Source organism: Coregonus clupeaformis, unplaced genomic scaffold, assembly GCF_020615455.1.
Source record: "Coregonus clupeaformis isolate EN_2021a unplaced genomic scaffold, ASM2061545v1 scaf3077, whole genome shotgun sequence".
Lineage (NCBI taxonomy): Eukaryota > Metazoa > Chordata > Actinopteri > Salmoniformes > Salmonidae > Coregonus > Coregonus clupeaformis.
The window spans coordinates 39,221-54,813 of NW_025536531.1; the positions used below are offsets into that span (position 1 = coordinate 39,221).

The 15,593-nt window shown below is 43.3% G+C and overlaps 1 protein-coding gene across 1 annotated transcript; it reads right to left on the minus strand.

Annotated features, from left to right (window-relative positions):
* Nucleotides 1–1,079: 1,079 nt before the first annotated feature.
* On the minus strand, nt 1,080–15,319 carry LOC121557531 (putative GPI-anchored protein pfl2; the record flags this gene model as incomplete). Its single annotated transcript, XM_045220052.1, has 8 exons — nt 1,080–1,371; nt 3,841–3,923; nt 5,491–5,651; nt 6,289–6,425; nt 9,852–9,985; nt 10,315–10,790; nt 11,444–12,441; nt 15,181–15,319. Coding segments are annotated over 8 exons (2,205 nt in total), but the record flags the coding sequence as incomplete, so codon positions are not given.
* Between the last annotated feature and the right edge of the window lie 274 nt (nt 15,320–15,593).

Below are 15,593 nucleotides of genomic sequence, written 5' to 3' on the forward strand. Positions count from 1 at the left end.
ATCATTACTTTAAGACATGAAGGTCAATGAATACGGAACATTTCAAGACCTTTGAAAGTTTCTTCAAGTGCAGTCGCAAAAACCATCAAGCGCTATGATGAAACTGGCTCTCATGAGGACCGCCACAGGAAAGGCAGACCCAGAGTTACCTCTGCTGCAGAGGATAAGTTCATTAGAGTTTCCAGCCTCAGAAATTGCAGCCCAAATAAATGCTTCACAGAGTTCAAGTAACAGACATCTTAACATCAACTGTTCAGAGGAGACTGCGTGAATCAGGCCTTGATGGTCGAATTGCTGCAAAGATACCACTACTAAAGGACACCAATAAGAAGAAGATACTTGCTTGGGCCAAGAAACACGAGCAATGGACATTAGACCGGTGGAAATCTGTCGATTGGTCTGATGAGTCCAACTTTGAGATTTTTGGTTCCAACCGCCGTGTCTTTGTGAGACGCAGAGTAGGTGAACTGATGATCTCCGCATGTGTGGTTCCCACCATGAATCATGGAGGAGGAGGTGTTATGGTGTGGGGGTGCTTTGATGGTGACACTGTCTGTGATTAAAATTATAATTCAAGGCACACTTAACCAGCATGGCTACCACAGCATTCTGCAGCGATACGCCATCCCATCTGGTTTGCGCTTAGTGGGACTATCATTTGTTTTTCAACAAGACAATGACCCAAAACACACCTCCAGGCTGTGTAAGGGCTATTTTACTAAGAAGGAGAGTGATGGAGTGCTGCATTAGATGACCTGGCCTCCACAATTACCCGACCTCAACCCAATTGAGATGGTTTGGGATGAGTTGGAAGGAAATGCAGCCAACAAATGCTCAGCATATGTGGGAACTCCTTCAATACTGTTGGAAAAGCATTCCAGGTGAAGTTGGTTGAGAGAATGCCAAGAGTGTGCAAAGCTGTCATCAAGGCAAAGGATGGCTATTTGAAGAATCTCAAATATAAAATATATTTTGATTTGTTTAACACTTTTTTGGTTACTACATGATTCCATATGTGTTATTTCATAGTGTTGATGTTTTCTTTCGAAAACAAGGACATATCTAAGTGACCCCAAACTTTTGAACGGTATATATATATAATTATTTTATTTTTTATTTTTTTACACTGTTTAGACTTCGGTGACCCCAAAAAACTCGTAGGCACCAAGGATTAGGCACCAAGGATAGGCACCAAGGATTACAGAACATTTTAGAACTAGGCGGGGCTTCCAATTTGGTGAGACCTGGTTAATGTGATGGAGGCTGTGGGTCATGAAGGGTCGAGGGAGGTGGATTACTTCTTATTCAAACAGGAAATGAGGTACTTGTTCCAGGCAGACTCCCGTTTCTTGGTTCGCTCCTGCACACTACCTACAACACACACAGAGAGAGAGAGAGCGAGGCAAAGAGAGAGAAAAAACACTAAATAAACAACAACACGAAGAGCTATCTATCCAAAACGGCATCTTCCCCAATATTTGGAACCAAGGACTGATCACCACAATCCACAAAAGTGGAGACAAATTTGACCCCAATAACTACCGTGGGATATGCGTCAACAGCAACCTTGGGAAAATCCTCTGCATTATCATTAACAGCAGACTAGTTCATTTCCTCGGTGAAACAATGTACTGAACAAATGTCAAATTGGGTTTTTACCAAATTACCGTACAACAGACCACGTATTCACCCTGCACACCCTAACTGACAAACAAACAAACCAAAACAAAGGCAAAGTCTTCTCATGCTTTGTTGATTTCAAAAAAGCTTTTGACTCAATTTGGCATGAGGGTCTGCTATACAAATTGATGCAAAGTGGGGTTGGGGGAAAAACATACAACATTATAAAATCCATGTACACAAAACAAGTGTGCGGTTAAAATTGGCAAAAAACACACACATTTCTTTCCACAGGGCCGTGGGGTGAGACAGGGATGCAGTTTAAGCCCCACCCTCTTCAACATATATATCAACGAATTGGCGAGGGCACTAGAACAGTCTGCAGCACCCGGCCTCACCCTACTAGAATCTGAAGTCAAATGTCTACTGTTTGCTGATGATCTGGTGCTTCTGTCACCAACCAAGGAGGGCCTACAGCAGCACCTAGATCTTCTGCACAGATTCTGTCAGACCTGGGCCCTGACAGTAAATCTCAGTAAGACAAAAATAATGGTGTTCCAAAAAAGGTCCAGTTGCCAGGACCACAAATACAAATTCCATCTAGACACCGTTGCCCTAGAGCACACAAAAAACTATACATACCTCTGCCTAAACATCAGCGCCACAGGTAATATATATATATTTTTTGTCATTTAGCAGACGCTCTGATCCAGAGCGACTTACATGAGCAATTAGGGTTAAGTGCCTTGCTCAAGGGCACATCGACAGATTTTTCACCTAGTCGGCTCAGGGATTAGAACCAGCGACCTTTCGGTTACTGGCACAACGCTCTTAACCACTAAGCTACCTGCCGCCCCACTCCACAAAGCTGTGAAGGATCTGAGAGACAAGGCAAGAAGGAACTTCTATGCCATCAAAAGGAATATAAAATTCGACATAACAATTAGGATCTGGCTAAAAATACTTGAATCAGTTATAGAACCCATTGCCCTTTATGGTTGTGAGGTCTGGGGTCCGCTCACCAACCAAGAATTCACAAAATGGGACAAACACCAAATTCAGACTCTGCAAAAAATATCCTTTGTGTACAACGAAAAACACAAAATAATGCATGCAGAGCAGAATTAGGCAGATACCAGCTAATTATCAAAATCCAGAAAAGAGCCGTTAAATTCTACAACCACCTAAAAGGAAGCGATTCCCAAACCTTCCATAACTAAGCCATCACCTACAGAGAGATGAACTTGGAGAAGAGTCCCCTAAGCAAGCTTGTCCTGGGGCTCTGTTCACAAACACAAAGAGACCCCACAGAGCCCCAGGACAGCAACACAATTAGACCCAACCAAATCATGAGAAAACAAAAAGAGAATTACTTGACACATTGGAAAGAATTAACAAAAAAACAGAGCAAACTAGAATGCTATTTGGCCCTAAACATTGAGTACACAGTGGCAGAATACCTGACCATGACCTGACAAAATGAGGTGGAAACTGAGCTGCACTTCCTAACCTCCTGCCAAATGTATGACCATATTAGAGAGACATATTTCCCACAGATTACAGCGATCCACAAAGAATTCAAAAACAAACCCAATTTTGATAAACTCCCATATCTACTGGGTGAAAAACCACAGTGTGCCATCACAGCTGCAAGATTTGTGACCTGTTGCCACAAGAAAAGGGCAACCAGTGAAGAACAAACACCATTGTAAATACAATTTTTATGTTTATTTATTTTCCCATTTGTACACTAACTCTTTGCACATTGTTACAACACTGTATATAGACATAATATGACATTTGAAATGTCTTTATTCTTTTTGAACTTCTGAGTGTAATGTTTACTGTTAATATTTATTGTTTATTTCACTTTTGTTTACTATCTACTTCACTTGCTTTGGCAATGTTAACACATGTTTCCCATGACAATAAAGACCTTAAATGGAATTGAAAGAGAGAGAGAGAGAGAGAGAGAGAGAGAGAGAGAGAGAGAGAGAGAGAGAGAGAGAGAGAGAGAGAGAGAGAGAGAGAGAGAGAGAGAGAGAGAGAGAGAGAGAGAGAGAGAGAGAGAGAGAGAGAGCGAGAGAGCGAGAGAGAGAGCGAGCGAGAGAGAGAGAGAGAACAATGAGAGTTGGGCTTCAAGACTATTGTATATAGGCTGGTGCCCTCTAGTGGGCAAACTCAGAATGATCACCAGGCAACACTGTAGATGGCACCTACCTCTCTTGATTCCCAGGTTCCTCAGCTTGTCATGTTCAGCATGTCCATTCTGAGCCAGTCTCAGAGACAGAGAGGCTCCTCTCCTGAAAGGGACAGAATGACCAAGCAAAAAGGGCTCTGGTCAAAAGTACAGAGTGCATTCGGAAAGTATTCAGACCCCTTTACTTGTTCCACATTTTGTTACGTTACAGCCTTATTCTACATTTACATTTACATTTTAGTCATTTAGCAGACGCTCTTATCCAGAGCGACTTACAGTTAGTGAATACATTTATTTTTTTATACTGGCCCCCCGTGGGAATCGAACCCACAACCCTGGCGTTGCAAACGCCATGCTCTATCAACTGAGCTACATCCCTGCCGGCCATTCCCTCCCCTACCCTGGACGACGCTGGGCCAATTGTGCGCCGCCCATGAGTCTCCCGGTCACGGCCGGCTGCAACAGAGCCTGGATTCGAACCAGGATCTAGCCTTAGGAGACTAAACTGTATTAAATAGTTTTTACCCCTCATCAATCTACACACAATACCCCATAACGACAAAGCAAAAACAGGTTTTTAGAAATGTTTGCAAATGTATTAAAAATCAAAAAACTGAAATATCACATTTACTTAAGTATTCAGACCCTTTACTCAGTACTTTGTTGAAGCACCTTTGGCAGCGATTACAGCCTTGAGTCTTCTTGGGTATGACGCTACCAGATTGGCACACCTGTATTTGGGGAGTTTCTCCCATTCTTCTCCGCAGATCCTCTCAAGCTCTGTCAGGTTGGATGGAGAGCGTCGCTGCACAGCTATTTTCAGGTCTCTCCAGAGATGTTAGATCGGATTCAAGTCCGGGCTCTGGCTGGGCCACTCAAGGACATTCAGAGACTTGACCCAAAGCCACTCCTGCGTTGTCTTGGCTGTGTGCTTAGGGTCGTTGTCCTGTTGGAAGGTGAACCTTCGCCCCAGTCTGAGGTCCTGAGCACTCTGGAGCAGGTTTTCATCAGGGATCTCTCTCTACTTTGCTCCATTCATCTTTGCCTCGATCCTGACTAGTCTCCCAGTCCCTGCCGCTGAAAAACATCCCCACAGCATGATGCTGCCATCACCATGCTTCACCGTAGGGATGGTGCCAGGTTTCCTCACGACGTGACGCTTGGCATTCAGGCCAAAGAGTTCAATCTTGGTTTCATCAGACCAGAGAATCTTGTTTCTCATGGTCTGAGAGTCTTTAGGTGCCTTTTGGCAAACTCCAAGCGGGCTGTCATGTGCCTTTTACTGAGGAGTGGCTGCCGTCTGGCCACTCTACCATAAAGGCCTGATTGGTGGAGTGCTGGTTGTCCTTCTGGAAGCTTCTCCCATCTCCACAGAGGATCTCTGGAGCTCTGTCAGAGTGACCATCGGGTTCTTGGTCACCTCCCTGACCAAGGCCCTTCTCATCCGATTGCTCAGTTTAGCCGGGCGGCCAGCTCTAGGAAGAGCTCTACTGACAATTCCTTCGACCTCATGGCTTGGTTTTTGCTCTGACATGCACTGTCAACTGTGGGAGCTTATATAGACAGGTGTGTGCCTTTCCAAATCATATGTCCAATCAATTTAATTTACCACAGGTGTACTCCAATCAAGTTGTAGAGTATAGCATTCTGGTGCTCAGGTTGACTAATACCTCATTGCCCCCAGTTTGCCCTTCTCTATGAAGAGTTCCACCGTGGTGTTGTCTCCATCTCCCTGAGGGTAGAGCCGTGCGTACAGCGTCCTGTTGTCCACCATATCTCTGAACCAAGACACTGACTGCTGGGTCCAGCCACACCCATCCACTGGGCGCACCTGGGATGAGAGGACTATCTTTTATTAGGTCATATAATAATACAGGAGACAAGTATAAAAGATATGATCTGCCTACTGGGGATTATTAACATTCTGTAGTGTTTTGATTGAGTGTGTGGACAGGTGTCTTTTATACAGGTTAACGAGTTCAAACAGGTGCAGTTAATACAGGTAATGAGTGGAGAACAGGAGGGCTTCTTAAAGAAAAACTAACAGGTCTGTGAGAGCCAGAATTCTTACTGGTTGGTAGGTGATCAAATACTCATGTCATGCAATAAAATGCAAATGAATTACTTAAAAATCATACAATGTGATTTTCTGGATTTTTGTTTTAGATTCCGTCTCTCACAGTTGAAGTGTACCTATGATAAAAATTACAGACCTCTACATGCTTTGTAAGTAGGAAAACCTGCAAAATCAGCAGTGTATCAAATACTTGTTCTCCCCACTGTATGTGAACAGTGCATCATCAATAACTCATTAATTTATTGAACCTTTATTTGTCCAGTCAAATTGAGATAGAGACTTGTAGTTAACACATTGACAAGTGATGTTATATACCGGTATGGTATAAGTTGTGGTATGGTTAAGTATTAGCCACAGTAGAACATGACAACAACCAGGTTGAACCACTCACATTAGCCAGGGAGACCTGTATGGCCTGTAGAGGAAGTGATGTCATCTCAGCACTGAGTTCCTTGATGTTCCATAGAGACAGACAGGAAGTGTCTCCGTAGTCCAGCCTCCTCACCTCCACCTCCAACTCATTGTTGTCTGACAGACAGAGGAGAAATATATAAGTTGACCTCATTGTTCTCAGAGCTGGCAGAAATACGCTACACGGTCAAAAGTATGTGGACACCTGCTCGTCCAACATCTAATTCCAAAATCATGGGCATTAATATGGAGTTGGTCCCCCCTTTGCTGCTATAACAGCCTCCACTCTTCTGGGAAGGCTTTCCACTAGATGTTGGAACATTGCTGCGGGGACTTGCTTCCATTCAGCCACAAGAGCATTAGTGAGGATGGGCACTGATGTTGGGCGATTAGGCCTGGCACGCAGTTGGCGTTCCAATGCATCCCAAAGGTGTTCAATGGGGTTGAGGTCAGGGCTCTGTGCAGGCCAGTCAAGTTCTTCCACACCGAACTTGACAAACCATTTCTGAATGGACCTCGCTTTGTGCACAGGGGCATTGTCATGCTGAAACAGGAAAGGGCCTTCCCCAAACTGTTGCCACAAAGTTGGAAGCACAGAATAGTCTAAAATGTCATTGTATGCTGTAGAGTTAAGATTTCCCTTTCACTGGAACTAAGAGGCCTAGCCCGAAGAGTGGAAGCTGTTATAGCAGCAAAGGGGGGACCAACTCCATGTTAATGCCCATGATTTTGGAATGAGATGTTCAAAGAGAAGATGTTCAAAGAGCAGGTGTCCACATATATTACCAAAAGTATCTTCCCCAACTTGTCAGATCTCAGAGCTAAACAGAGTCCTGTTGGATTAGTAGAGAGGATCTGGCATCATATCATGAACCGATTCTGTAGTGTTCTGGGGATTATTAACATTCTGTAGTGTTCTGGGGATTATTAACATTCTGTAGTGTTCTGGGGATTATTAACATTCTGTAGTGTTCTGGGGATTATTCACATTCTGTAGTGTTCTGGGGATTATTAACATTCTGTAGTGTTCTGGGGATTATTAACATTCTGTAGTGTTCTGGGGATTATTAACATTCTGTAGTGTTCTGGGGATTATTAACATTCTGTAGTGTTCTGGGGATTATTAACATTCTGTAGTGTTCTGGGGATTATTAACATTCTGTAGTGTTCTGGGGATTATTAACATTCTGTAGTGTTCTGGGGATTATTAACATTCTGTAGTGTTCTGGGGATTATTCACATTCTGTAGTGTTCTGGGGATTATTAACATTCTGTAGTGTTCTGGGGATTATTAACATTCTGTAGTGTTCTGGGGATTATTCACATTCTGTAGTGTTCTGGGGATTATTAACATTCTGTAGTGTTCTGGGGATTATTAACATTCTGTAGTGTTCTGGGGATTATTAACATTCTGTAGTGTTCTGGGGATTATTAACATTCTGTAGTGTTCTGGGGATTATTAACATTCTGTAGTGTTCTGGGGATTATTAACATTATGTAGTGTTCTGGGGATTATTAACATTCTGGGGATTATTAACGTTCTGTAGTGTTCTGGGGATTATTAACATTCTGTAGTGTTCTGGGGATTATTAACATTCTGTAGTGTTCTGGGGATTATTAACATTCTGTAGTGTTCTGGGGATTATTAACATTATGTAGTGTTCTGGGGATTATTAACATTCTGTAGTGTTCTGGGGATTATTAACATTCTGTAGTGTTCTGGGGATTATTCACATTCTGTAGTGTTCTGGGGATTATTCACATTCTGTAGTGTTCTGGGGATTATTCACATTCTGTAGTGTTCTGGGGATTATTCACATTCTGTAGTGTTCTGGGGATTATTAACATTCTGTAGTGTTCTGGGGATTATTAACATTCTGTAGTGTTCTGGGGATTATTCACATTCTGTAGTGTTCTGGGGATTATTCACATTCTGTAGTGTTCTGGGGATTATTCACATTCTGTAGTGTTCTGGGGATTATTCACATTCTGTAGTGTTCTGGGGATTATTAACATTCTGTAGTGTTCTGGGGATTATTAACATTCTGTAGTGTTCTGGGGATTATTAACATTCTGTAGTGTTCTGGGGATTATTAACATTCTGTAGTGTTCTGGGGATTATTAACATTCTGTAGTGTTCTGGGGATTATTCACATTCTGGGGATTATTAACATTCTGTAGTGTTCTGGGGATTATAAACATTCTGTAGTGTTCTGGGGATTATTAACATTCTGTAGTGTTCTGGGGATTATTAACATTCTGTAGTGTTCTGGGGATTATTAACATTCTGTAGTGTTCTGGGGATTATTAACATTCTGTAGTGTTCTGGGGATTATTAACATTATGTAGTGTTCTGGGGATTATTAACATTATGTAGTGTTCTGGGGATTATTAACATTCTGTAGTGTACTGGGGATTATTAACATTCTGTAGTGTTCTGGGGATTATTAACATTCTGTAGTGTTCTGGGGATTATTAACATTCTGTAGTGTTCTGGGGATTATTAACATTATGTAGTGTTCTGGGGATTATTAACATTCTGGGGATTATTAACATTCTGTAGTGTTCTGGGGATTATTAACATTCTGTAGTTTTCTGGGGATTATTAACATTCTGTAGTGTTCTGGGGATTATTCACATTCTGTAGTGTTCTGGGGATTACTAACATTCTGTAGTGTTCTGGGGATTATTAACATTCTGTAGTGTTCTGGGGATTATTAACATTATGTAGTGTTCTGGGGATTATTAACATTCTGTAGTGTTCTGGGGATTATTAACATTCTGTAGTGTTCTGGGGATTATTAACATTCTGTAGTGTTCTGGGGATTATTAACATTCTGTAGTGTTCTGGGGATTATTAACATTCTGTAGTGTTCTGGGGATTATTAACATTCTGTAGTGTTCTGGGGATTATTCACATTCTGTAGTGTTCTGGGGATTATTAACATTCTGTAGTGTTCTGGGGATTATTAACATTCTGTAGTGTTCTGGGGATTATTCACATTCTGTAGTGTTCTGGGGATTATTAACATTCTGTAGTGTTCTGGGGATTATTAACATTCTGTAGTGTTCTGGGGATTATTAACATTCTGTAGTGTTCTGGGGATTATTAACATTCTGTAGTGTTCTGGGGATTATTCACATTCTGTAGTGTTCTGGGGATTATTCACATTCTGTAGTGTTCTGGGGATTATTCACATTCTGTAGTGTTCTGGGGATTATTAACATTCTGTAGTGTTCTGGGGATTATTAACATTCTGTAGTGTTCTAGGATTAACATTTAGAAGACATATTTTACTTCCACTCATCATGAAACATATCTTCCCTCATGTTTTACATTTGAGTCATTTAGCAGACGCTCTTATCCAGAGTGATTTACAGGAGCACATAGGGTTAAGTGCCTTGCTCAAGGGCGCACCAAAAGATTTTTCACCTTGTCGGCTCGGGGATTCGAACTAGCAACCTTTCGGTTACTGGCCCAACACTAACCTCCACTCATCATGAAACATATCTCACCTCCACTGGTCATGAAACATATCTTACCTCCACTCATGCCACATATCTTGGCCACCTGTGCCCGACACCACCTCTCCAGTTGGGGGAACCAGGCCATGACGTAGGTCCCGATGTCTGGAATACACTTCAGCTCTGCTAAACTACTGCTGCCCTTTAATCTGCTGCAAGACAACCAGCCAGTGACAGGGTAGAGAGAAAATGACTAAATGAAAAGGACTTGATTAAAGTCCTGTTTTAGACTTGCGCTCTGCTTATAAGTAGTGCACTACATCAGTAATAGGGTGCCATTTAGGACGCACCCTGAGTGTGTCTCCTATATTAATTACACCAATCCAATGCTTCTTGAGGGGAAGTGAACAAGAGCACACTTTGGGGAGAAGGGTACTACGGAGTAAACATTGAGATCAATGAGGCACCATATGGGCCCTGGTCAACAGTAGTACACTCTATAGGGAATAGGGTACCATTTGGGACACCCGATATAACTCACTCAGTGTTGAGGCCCTCCAGCTGGAGGGTGGTGTCGGCCTGTTGGATGTAGAAGTTTCCAGGATGAACCACGTGACTCACCACCACTGCCATCTCCTCAAACTTACGGATCTGGAACCCCGGAATGCTCAGACCCTGGTTGCCCGGGGCAATGAAGGAACAACAGTTCTGGAAACTCTGGAGTTCTGGAGTCAGACTAATATTGTTGACATCTTCCTGAACCTCTCTGTTCTGTAGGCTGTGGATGGATTGAGCTGGGGGGTGGAGGGTCACATTAGAGATCTCTACACTCTGACAGTGGAGACTAGCGGCAGACATCTTGTTCTCTGAGGTGGTGATGACATCAGAGGAAGGACCGCTCCTTGTCACCTCAGTAAAGACGTCTCCTATATCCCAGAGCTCTGTCTTGGTGGCAATTATACAGCTGAAGATCAGACAGCCTCCAGACTCCACACGCTTTACTGTAAACACCGGGGCCTGGGAGGGTAGGAGATGGTAGGGTAGGAGATGGTAGGGTAGGAGATGGTAGGGTAGGAGATGGTAGGGTAGGAGAGGGTAGGGTAGGAGAGGGTAGGAGATGGTAGGGTAGGAGATGGTAGGGTAGGAGATGGTAGGGTAGGAGTTGGTAGATGGTAGGGTAGGAAAGGGTAGGAGATGGTAGGGTAGGAGAGGGTAGGAGATGGTAGGGTAGGAGAGGGTAGGGTAGGAGAGGGTAGGAGATGGTAGGGTAGGAGATGGTAGGGTAGGAGATGGTAGGGTAGGAGTTGGTAGATGGTAGGGTAGGAAAGGGTAGGAGATGGTAGGGTAGGAGAGGGTAGGAGATGGTAGGGTAGGAGAGGGTAGGAGATGGTAGGGTAGGAGAGGGTAGTGTAGGAGAGGGTAGATGGTAGGAGATGGTAGGTTAGGAAAAGACATGATTAACTTGAATGTCCCCGAGATGAAAATGGTTTTAGACTCACAGTAGTGCTGTATATAAAATAGACACTTTACATACATAATACATTACACTATACATAACACTATACATAATACATTACACTATACATAATACATATATAATACATTACACTATACATACATACATACATACATACATACATACATACATACATACATACATACATACATACATGTTGGTTCAGCTGGTTATCCGTCAGCTCTGAGGACAGCTCCTTCTTCAGGACGCTGACGTTGTTAGTTTCTAGAACATTCTTAGTTTCCTGGGCATTCTTGGTTTCCATGAGGGGGTCAGAGGTCGTTGCCGGGGCGGTGAAACCAGAGGAGGTGTACTGGTAGCTGGCCTTCTGGAAGAAAGCGGCAAACTCCATGAATGGCTCGTTCCTGTGGTTGGTTCGCAGGAATTGCATCAGCTGAGATGAAGTTTGCTTCTGGTGCTGCACTCCGATGTCACTTCCTGGATCTAGAGGGGGAGGAGCCAGGGCTGTCTTCTGGTTGGCTGGGTTAGTAAACCCTGGGAGGAGCTTACCTAGATTTGTTGCTCCAGGTGTTTTTTGCCTGATTTGACTGTCGTTCTCTTTGATTTGAGTGGTTGTAACCGTTGTTGCATTTGGCTGCTGCGGTGTCTTCTCCTGGCGGACGAAGATCCGATCCTTTGCTTCTTTGTCTTTGGTCAGAGTCAGACTGGCTGAGCTGGTTGGTGAGCTGGGGACTGGGAGCTTGGTCACTTTGGAGGAGGAGGAGATGCTGAAGACCTGATCATCTTGAGAGGAGGAAGAGGAGGAGATGCTGAAGACCTGATCATCTTGAGAGGAGGAAGAGGAGGAGATGCTGAAGACCTGATCATCTTGAGAGGAGGAAGAGGAGGAGATGCTGAAGACCTGATCATCTTGAGAGGAGGAAGAGGAGGAGATGCTGAAGACCTGATCATCTTGAGAGGAGGAAGAGGAGGAAGAGGAGGAGATGCTGAACAGTTTGAGTTGCTGTAGAGACAGCAAGGCTCCCAGCATCTGTACTGCCTTGGTGATGGAGCCGGCCATGAGGATGTTCTGCAGCATGGGACCAAACTTCAGCACGTCTGACGATGACATGATGCCTCGGTCTCTGGATAGCTCTGGCTGGGACAGGCTGTTTAGCTGTCTGGTGGAAGCTAGGACACTGAATTGTGGATCTGTGGAGCCAATTGCGGAAAGATATCCCTAAGAAATACAGACCATCCCAAAAGTTCCCTTGGACCAGGGTTTCCCCCCTGGGTGTACGTCTGAGTTGGTGCCCTAGCACTACACAGCCAATTAAAATAATTAACTAACATATCAAGCTTTGATTCTTTTAAAACCAGCTGTGTAGTGCTAGGGGAAAAACTAAAATGTGCACCCAGTGGGGAGGGGAGGGGAGGGGGGCAGAACAGAGTTTGGGGATCCCTTGTCTTATTTATTTTTCTTTGTTTAGCGCTGTTGGCTGCAGGTGCACTTGATTCAACAGCCCTAGCACCGGGAAGGCAACGTGTTGAACCATTTCATGTGTCTGAAGGTAGAACTCTGCCTACCCGGCAGACCCAGAGACCAAATCAAGTGCACCTATAGGCCTACGGCTGGCCAATCAGATAGCTCAGATCACCCTGTCTGCAGTTTCCTCCAGTCATAAGGCTGTAAAATGAAGCCTCGAGCGCACAGCAAAGTTGATACTGTGAATCAACGAATACGGCGAAGCGCTGCTGTTTTTGTAAGTTCATGTTTAAAGTTGTTATTCAGCAATGTCAACACTTTGTTCAACACTTTTATAAGCCATAAAATGTATTAAATAACTAATCTGAGCGGTATATCTCTGCTTGCTTTGGGACTCAGAAAGTGATCTGGACTCAGAAAGTGATCTGGACTCAGAAAAGGTTGGTGAGCTCTGCTCTAGACTCCACGGCACATAGATACCCACTGGTGGAGATGAGAGAGGATTTGAGTGTGCAATTAGTCTTGGGCGGTAAATACCGTCCGGTGTATTTGGAAATAGCCAAGGGATGGTTTTCCAATACCATCAAAACAATTTTTAAACTAAGTTTTTCATTTTTAATTCATTTTAATATTTGTAGCTATTTTTTAAGTAAATACCAGCAGTCAACTTGTGCAATGCGTTATGATATAAAGCAGATTGCATTCTTATCTCACCTGTCACATTATGAAGCTTACTTAGTTCCCCAGAACGGTTGAGCCAGTCAGGTGTTTGTTTGTAAACAGCACAACAGGAGAAAGTGGAAGCAGGGGAGTCCAGCTGTGTATTGACAGGGGTCGCCTTTTATATTGAAAGTCAGTGTTTTTTTTGCTTCAATAGAGTGATCAGGGACGAGCAACTATAGTTTTCCCTCACAGAAAATACATTAGTGCAACAAATTCGCCAGAAAATAGCTTCATTTTCATCAAATGACAACAGAAGTGCAACGCTATTTGGCTGGCAGCCACACAAGTAAATGAGCTTACAATGAAAAAGAAAGGTATTTCTTGCAAAAACGATGCATTGCCATAATTTTTCTAACGTTTAGGCCTATCATAGAAAGAATGTAGCCAGCTACATTTCCTGATGTTTTGCTCAATGTTAGACTTGCATTTTATCAGGGAAAACTAGGCTGGTTACACTGAGAAAAGTATCTCCACATCAGTCAGAGAGCTGTCTACTGATAGAGTATCTCCACATCAGTCAGAGAGCTGTCTACTGATAGAGTATCTCCACATCAGTCAGAGAGCTGTCTACTGATAGAGTATCTCCACATCAGTCAGAGAGCTGTCTACTGATAGAGTATCTCCACATCAGTCAGAGAGCTGTCTACTGATAGAGTATCTCCACATCAGTCAGAGAGCTGTCTACTGATAGAGTATCTCCACATCAGTCAGAGAGCTGTCTACTGATAGAGTATCTCCACATCAGTCAGAGAGCTGTCTACTGATAGAGTATCTCCACATCAGTCAGAGAGCTGTCTACTGATAGAGTATCTCCACATCAGTCAGAGAGCTGTCTACTGATAGAGTATCTCCACATCAGTCAGAGAGCTGTCTACTGATAGAGTATCTCCACATCAGTCAGAGAGCTGTCTACTGATAGAGTATCTCCACATCAGTCAGAGAGCTGTCTACTGATAGAGTATCTCCACATCAGTCAGAGAGCTGTCTACTGATAGAGTATCTCCACATCAGTCAGAGAGCTGTCTACTGATAGAGTATCTCCACATCAGTCAGAGAGCTGTCTACTGATAGAGTATCTCCACATCAGTCAGAGCTGTCTACTGATAAAATGCCCCATTGGTGAATTCTCATCTGAGGTTAGAAGTGCAACTGAAGCACAACGTGTGTCTGAAGCTGAGCAGAAATTACAATAAGAAGCTATTTAGATCTGCGTTTACAAAACCTGTGTCAATAACGCAGAATAATGCGTTATCACAACCCCTAGTTTAAATTTGCTATCTAAGTAAGTGGCTGAATTAATACGGTGACGGGGCATCATATTGCGTTAGCTTTCTGCCGTGTTTCATAAGTCAAAGCCCTTTGGATCAGTTGTCTGTACAGCTTTCTGCCGTGTTTGAGGAGTCAAAGCCCTTTGGATCAGTTGTCTGATCCAAAGTTGCGTTTTCTTGCGCCTCCTTGTGTACTAAGTCGGTACTACAATATATCCTGGGGAGAGAAGGATATGAAAATCTGGATACCGTCCAACCCAATCAGTATGGTAATAGCACCACCTTGCCCTCTGATAGGCCAAGTGGAAAGTTTCACCATATTGCTTCTACCAATCAAATCCTCTCAAATCCATAGGGGGTCTCGGGTCCAGTTGGGATTGGGGCATGATGTTGCTATAGCTACACAAGTGTTTTCAATATGCTTTGTGTTCACGATGACCGATACAACGTAACAAATCACTCAGTCGAACTTACCCGTCGTCAGGTTTTTGAATGCAGCTGAAAGTTTCTCAATGGCATAACATTTAGCATCCAAAGACCTGACGAGGTTATCACAGTCCAGCACATTGGTAGGATGAGGCTCGCTCAGGAAGCTTTGGACCTCCACATTGGCCTGTAGGAAGTCAGAAATGCATCAGTCTTGGGATCTTTTATTACAAAATATAGCTTTATGGACAAGTTACCCCACAAAGTCAGTGTTGGGGAAGACAGTCTGAAAATATTATAGTTTACCAAGCTACACATTACTTCACACTGGATGAAGTTAAGCTACACTGAAGCTACCCTTAAGAAAAATATAGTTTACGTAACTAAAGTTACTTTGATAAAAGTAGATGACTAAAGCCAAACGACTTTGAAAATGGTTATACAGTGGATACCTACAGCGC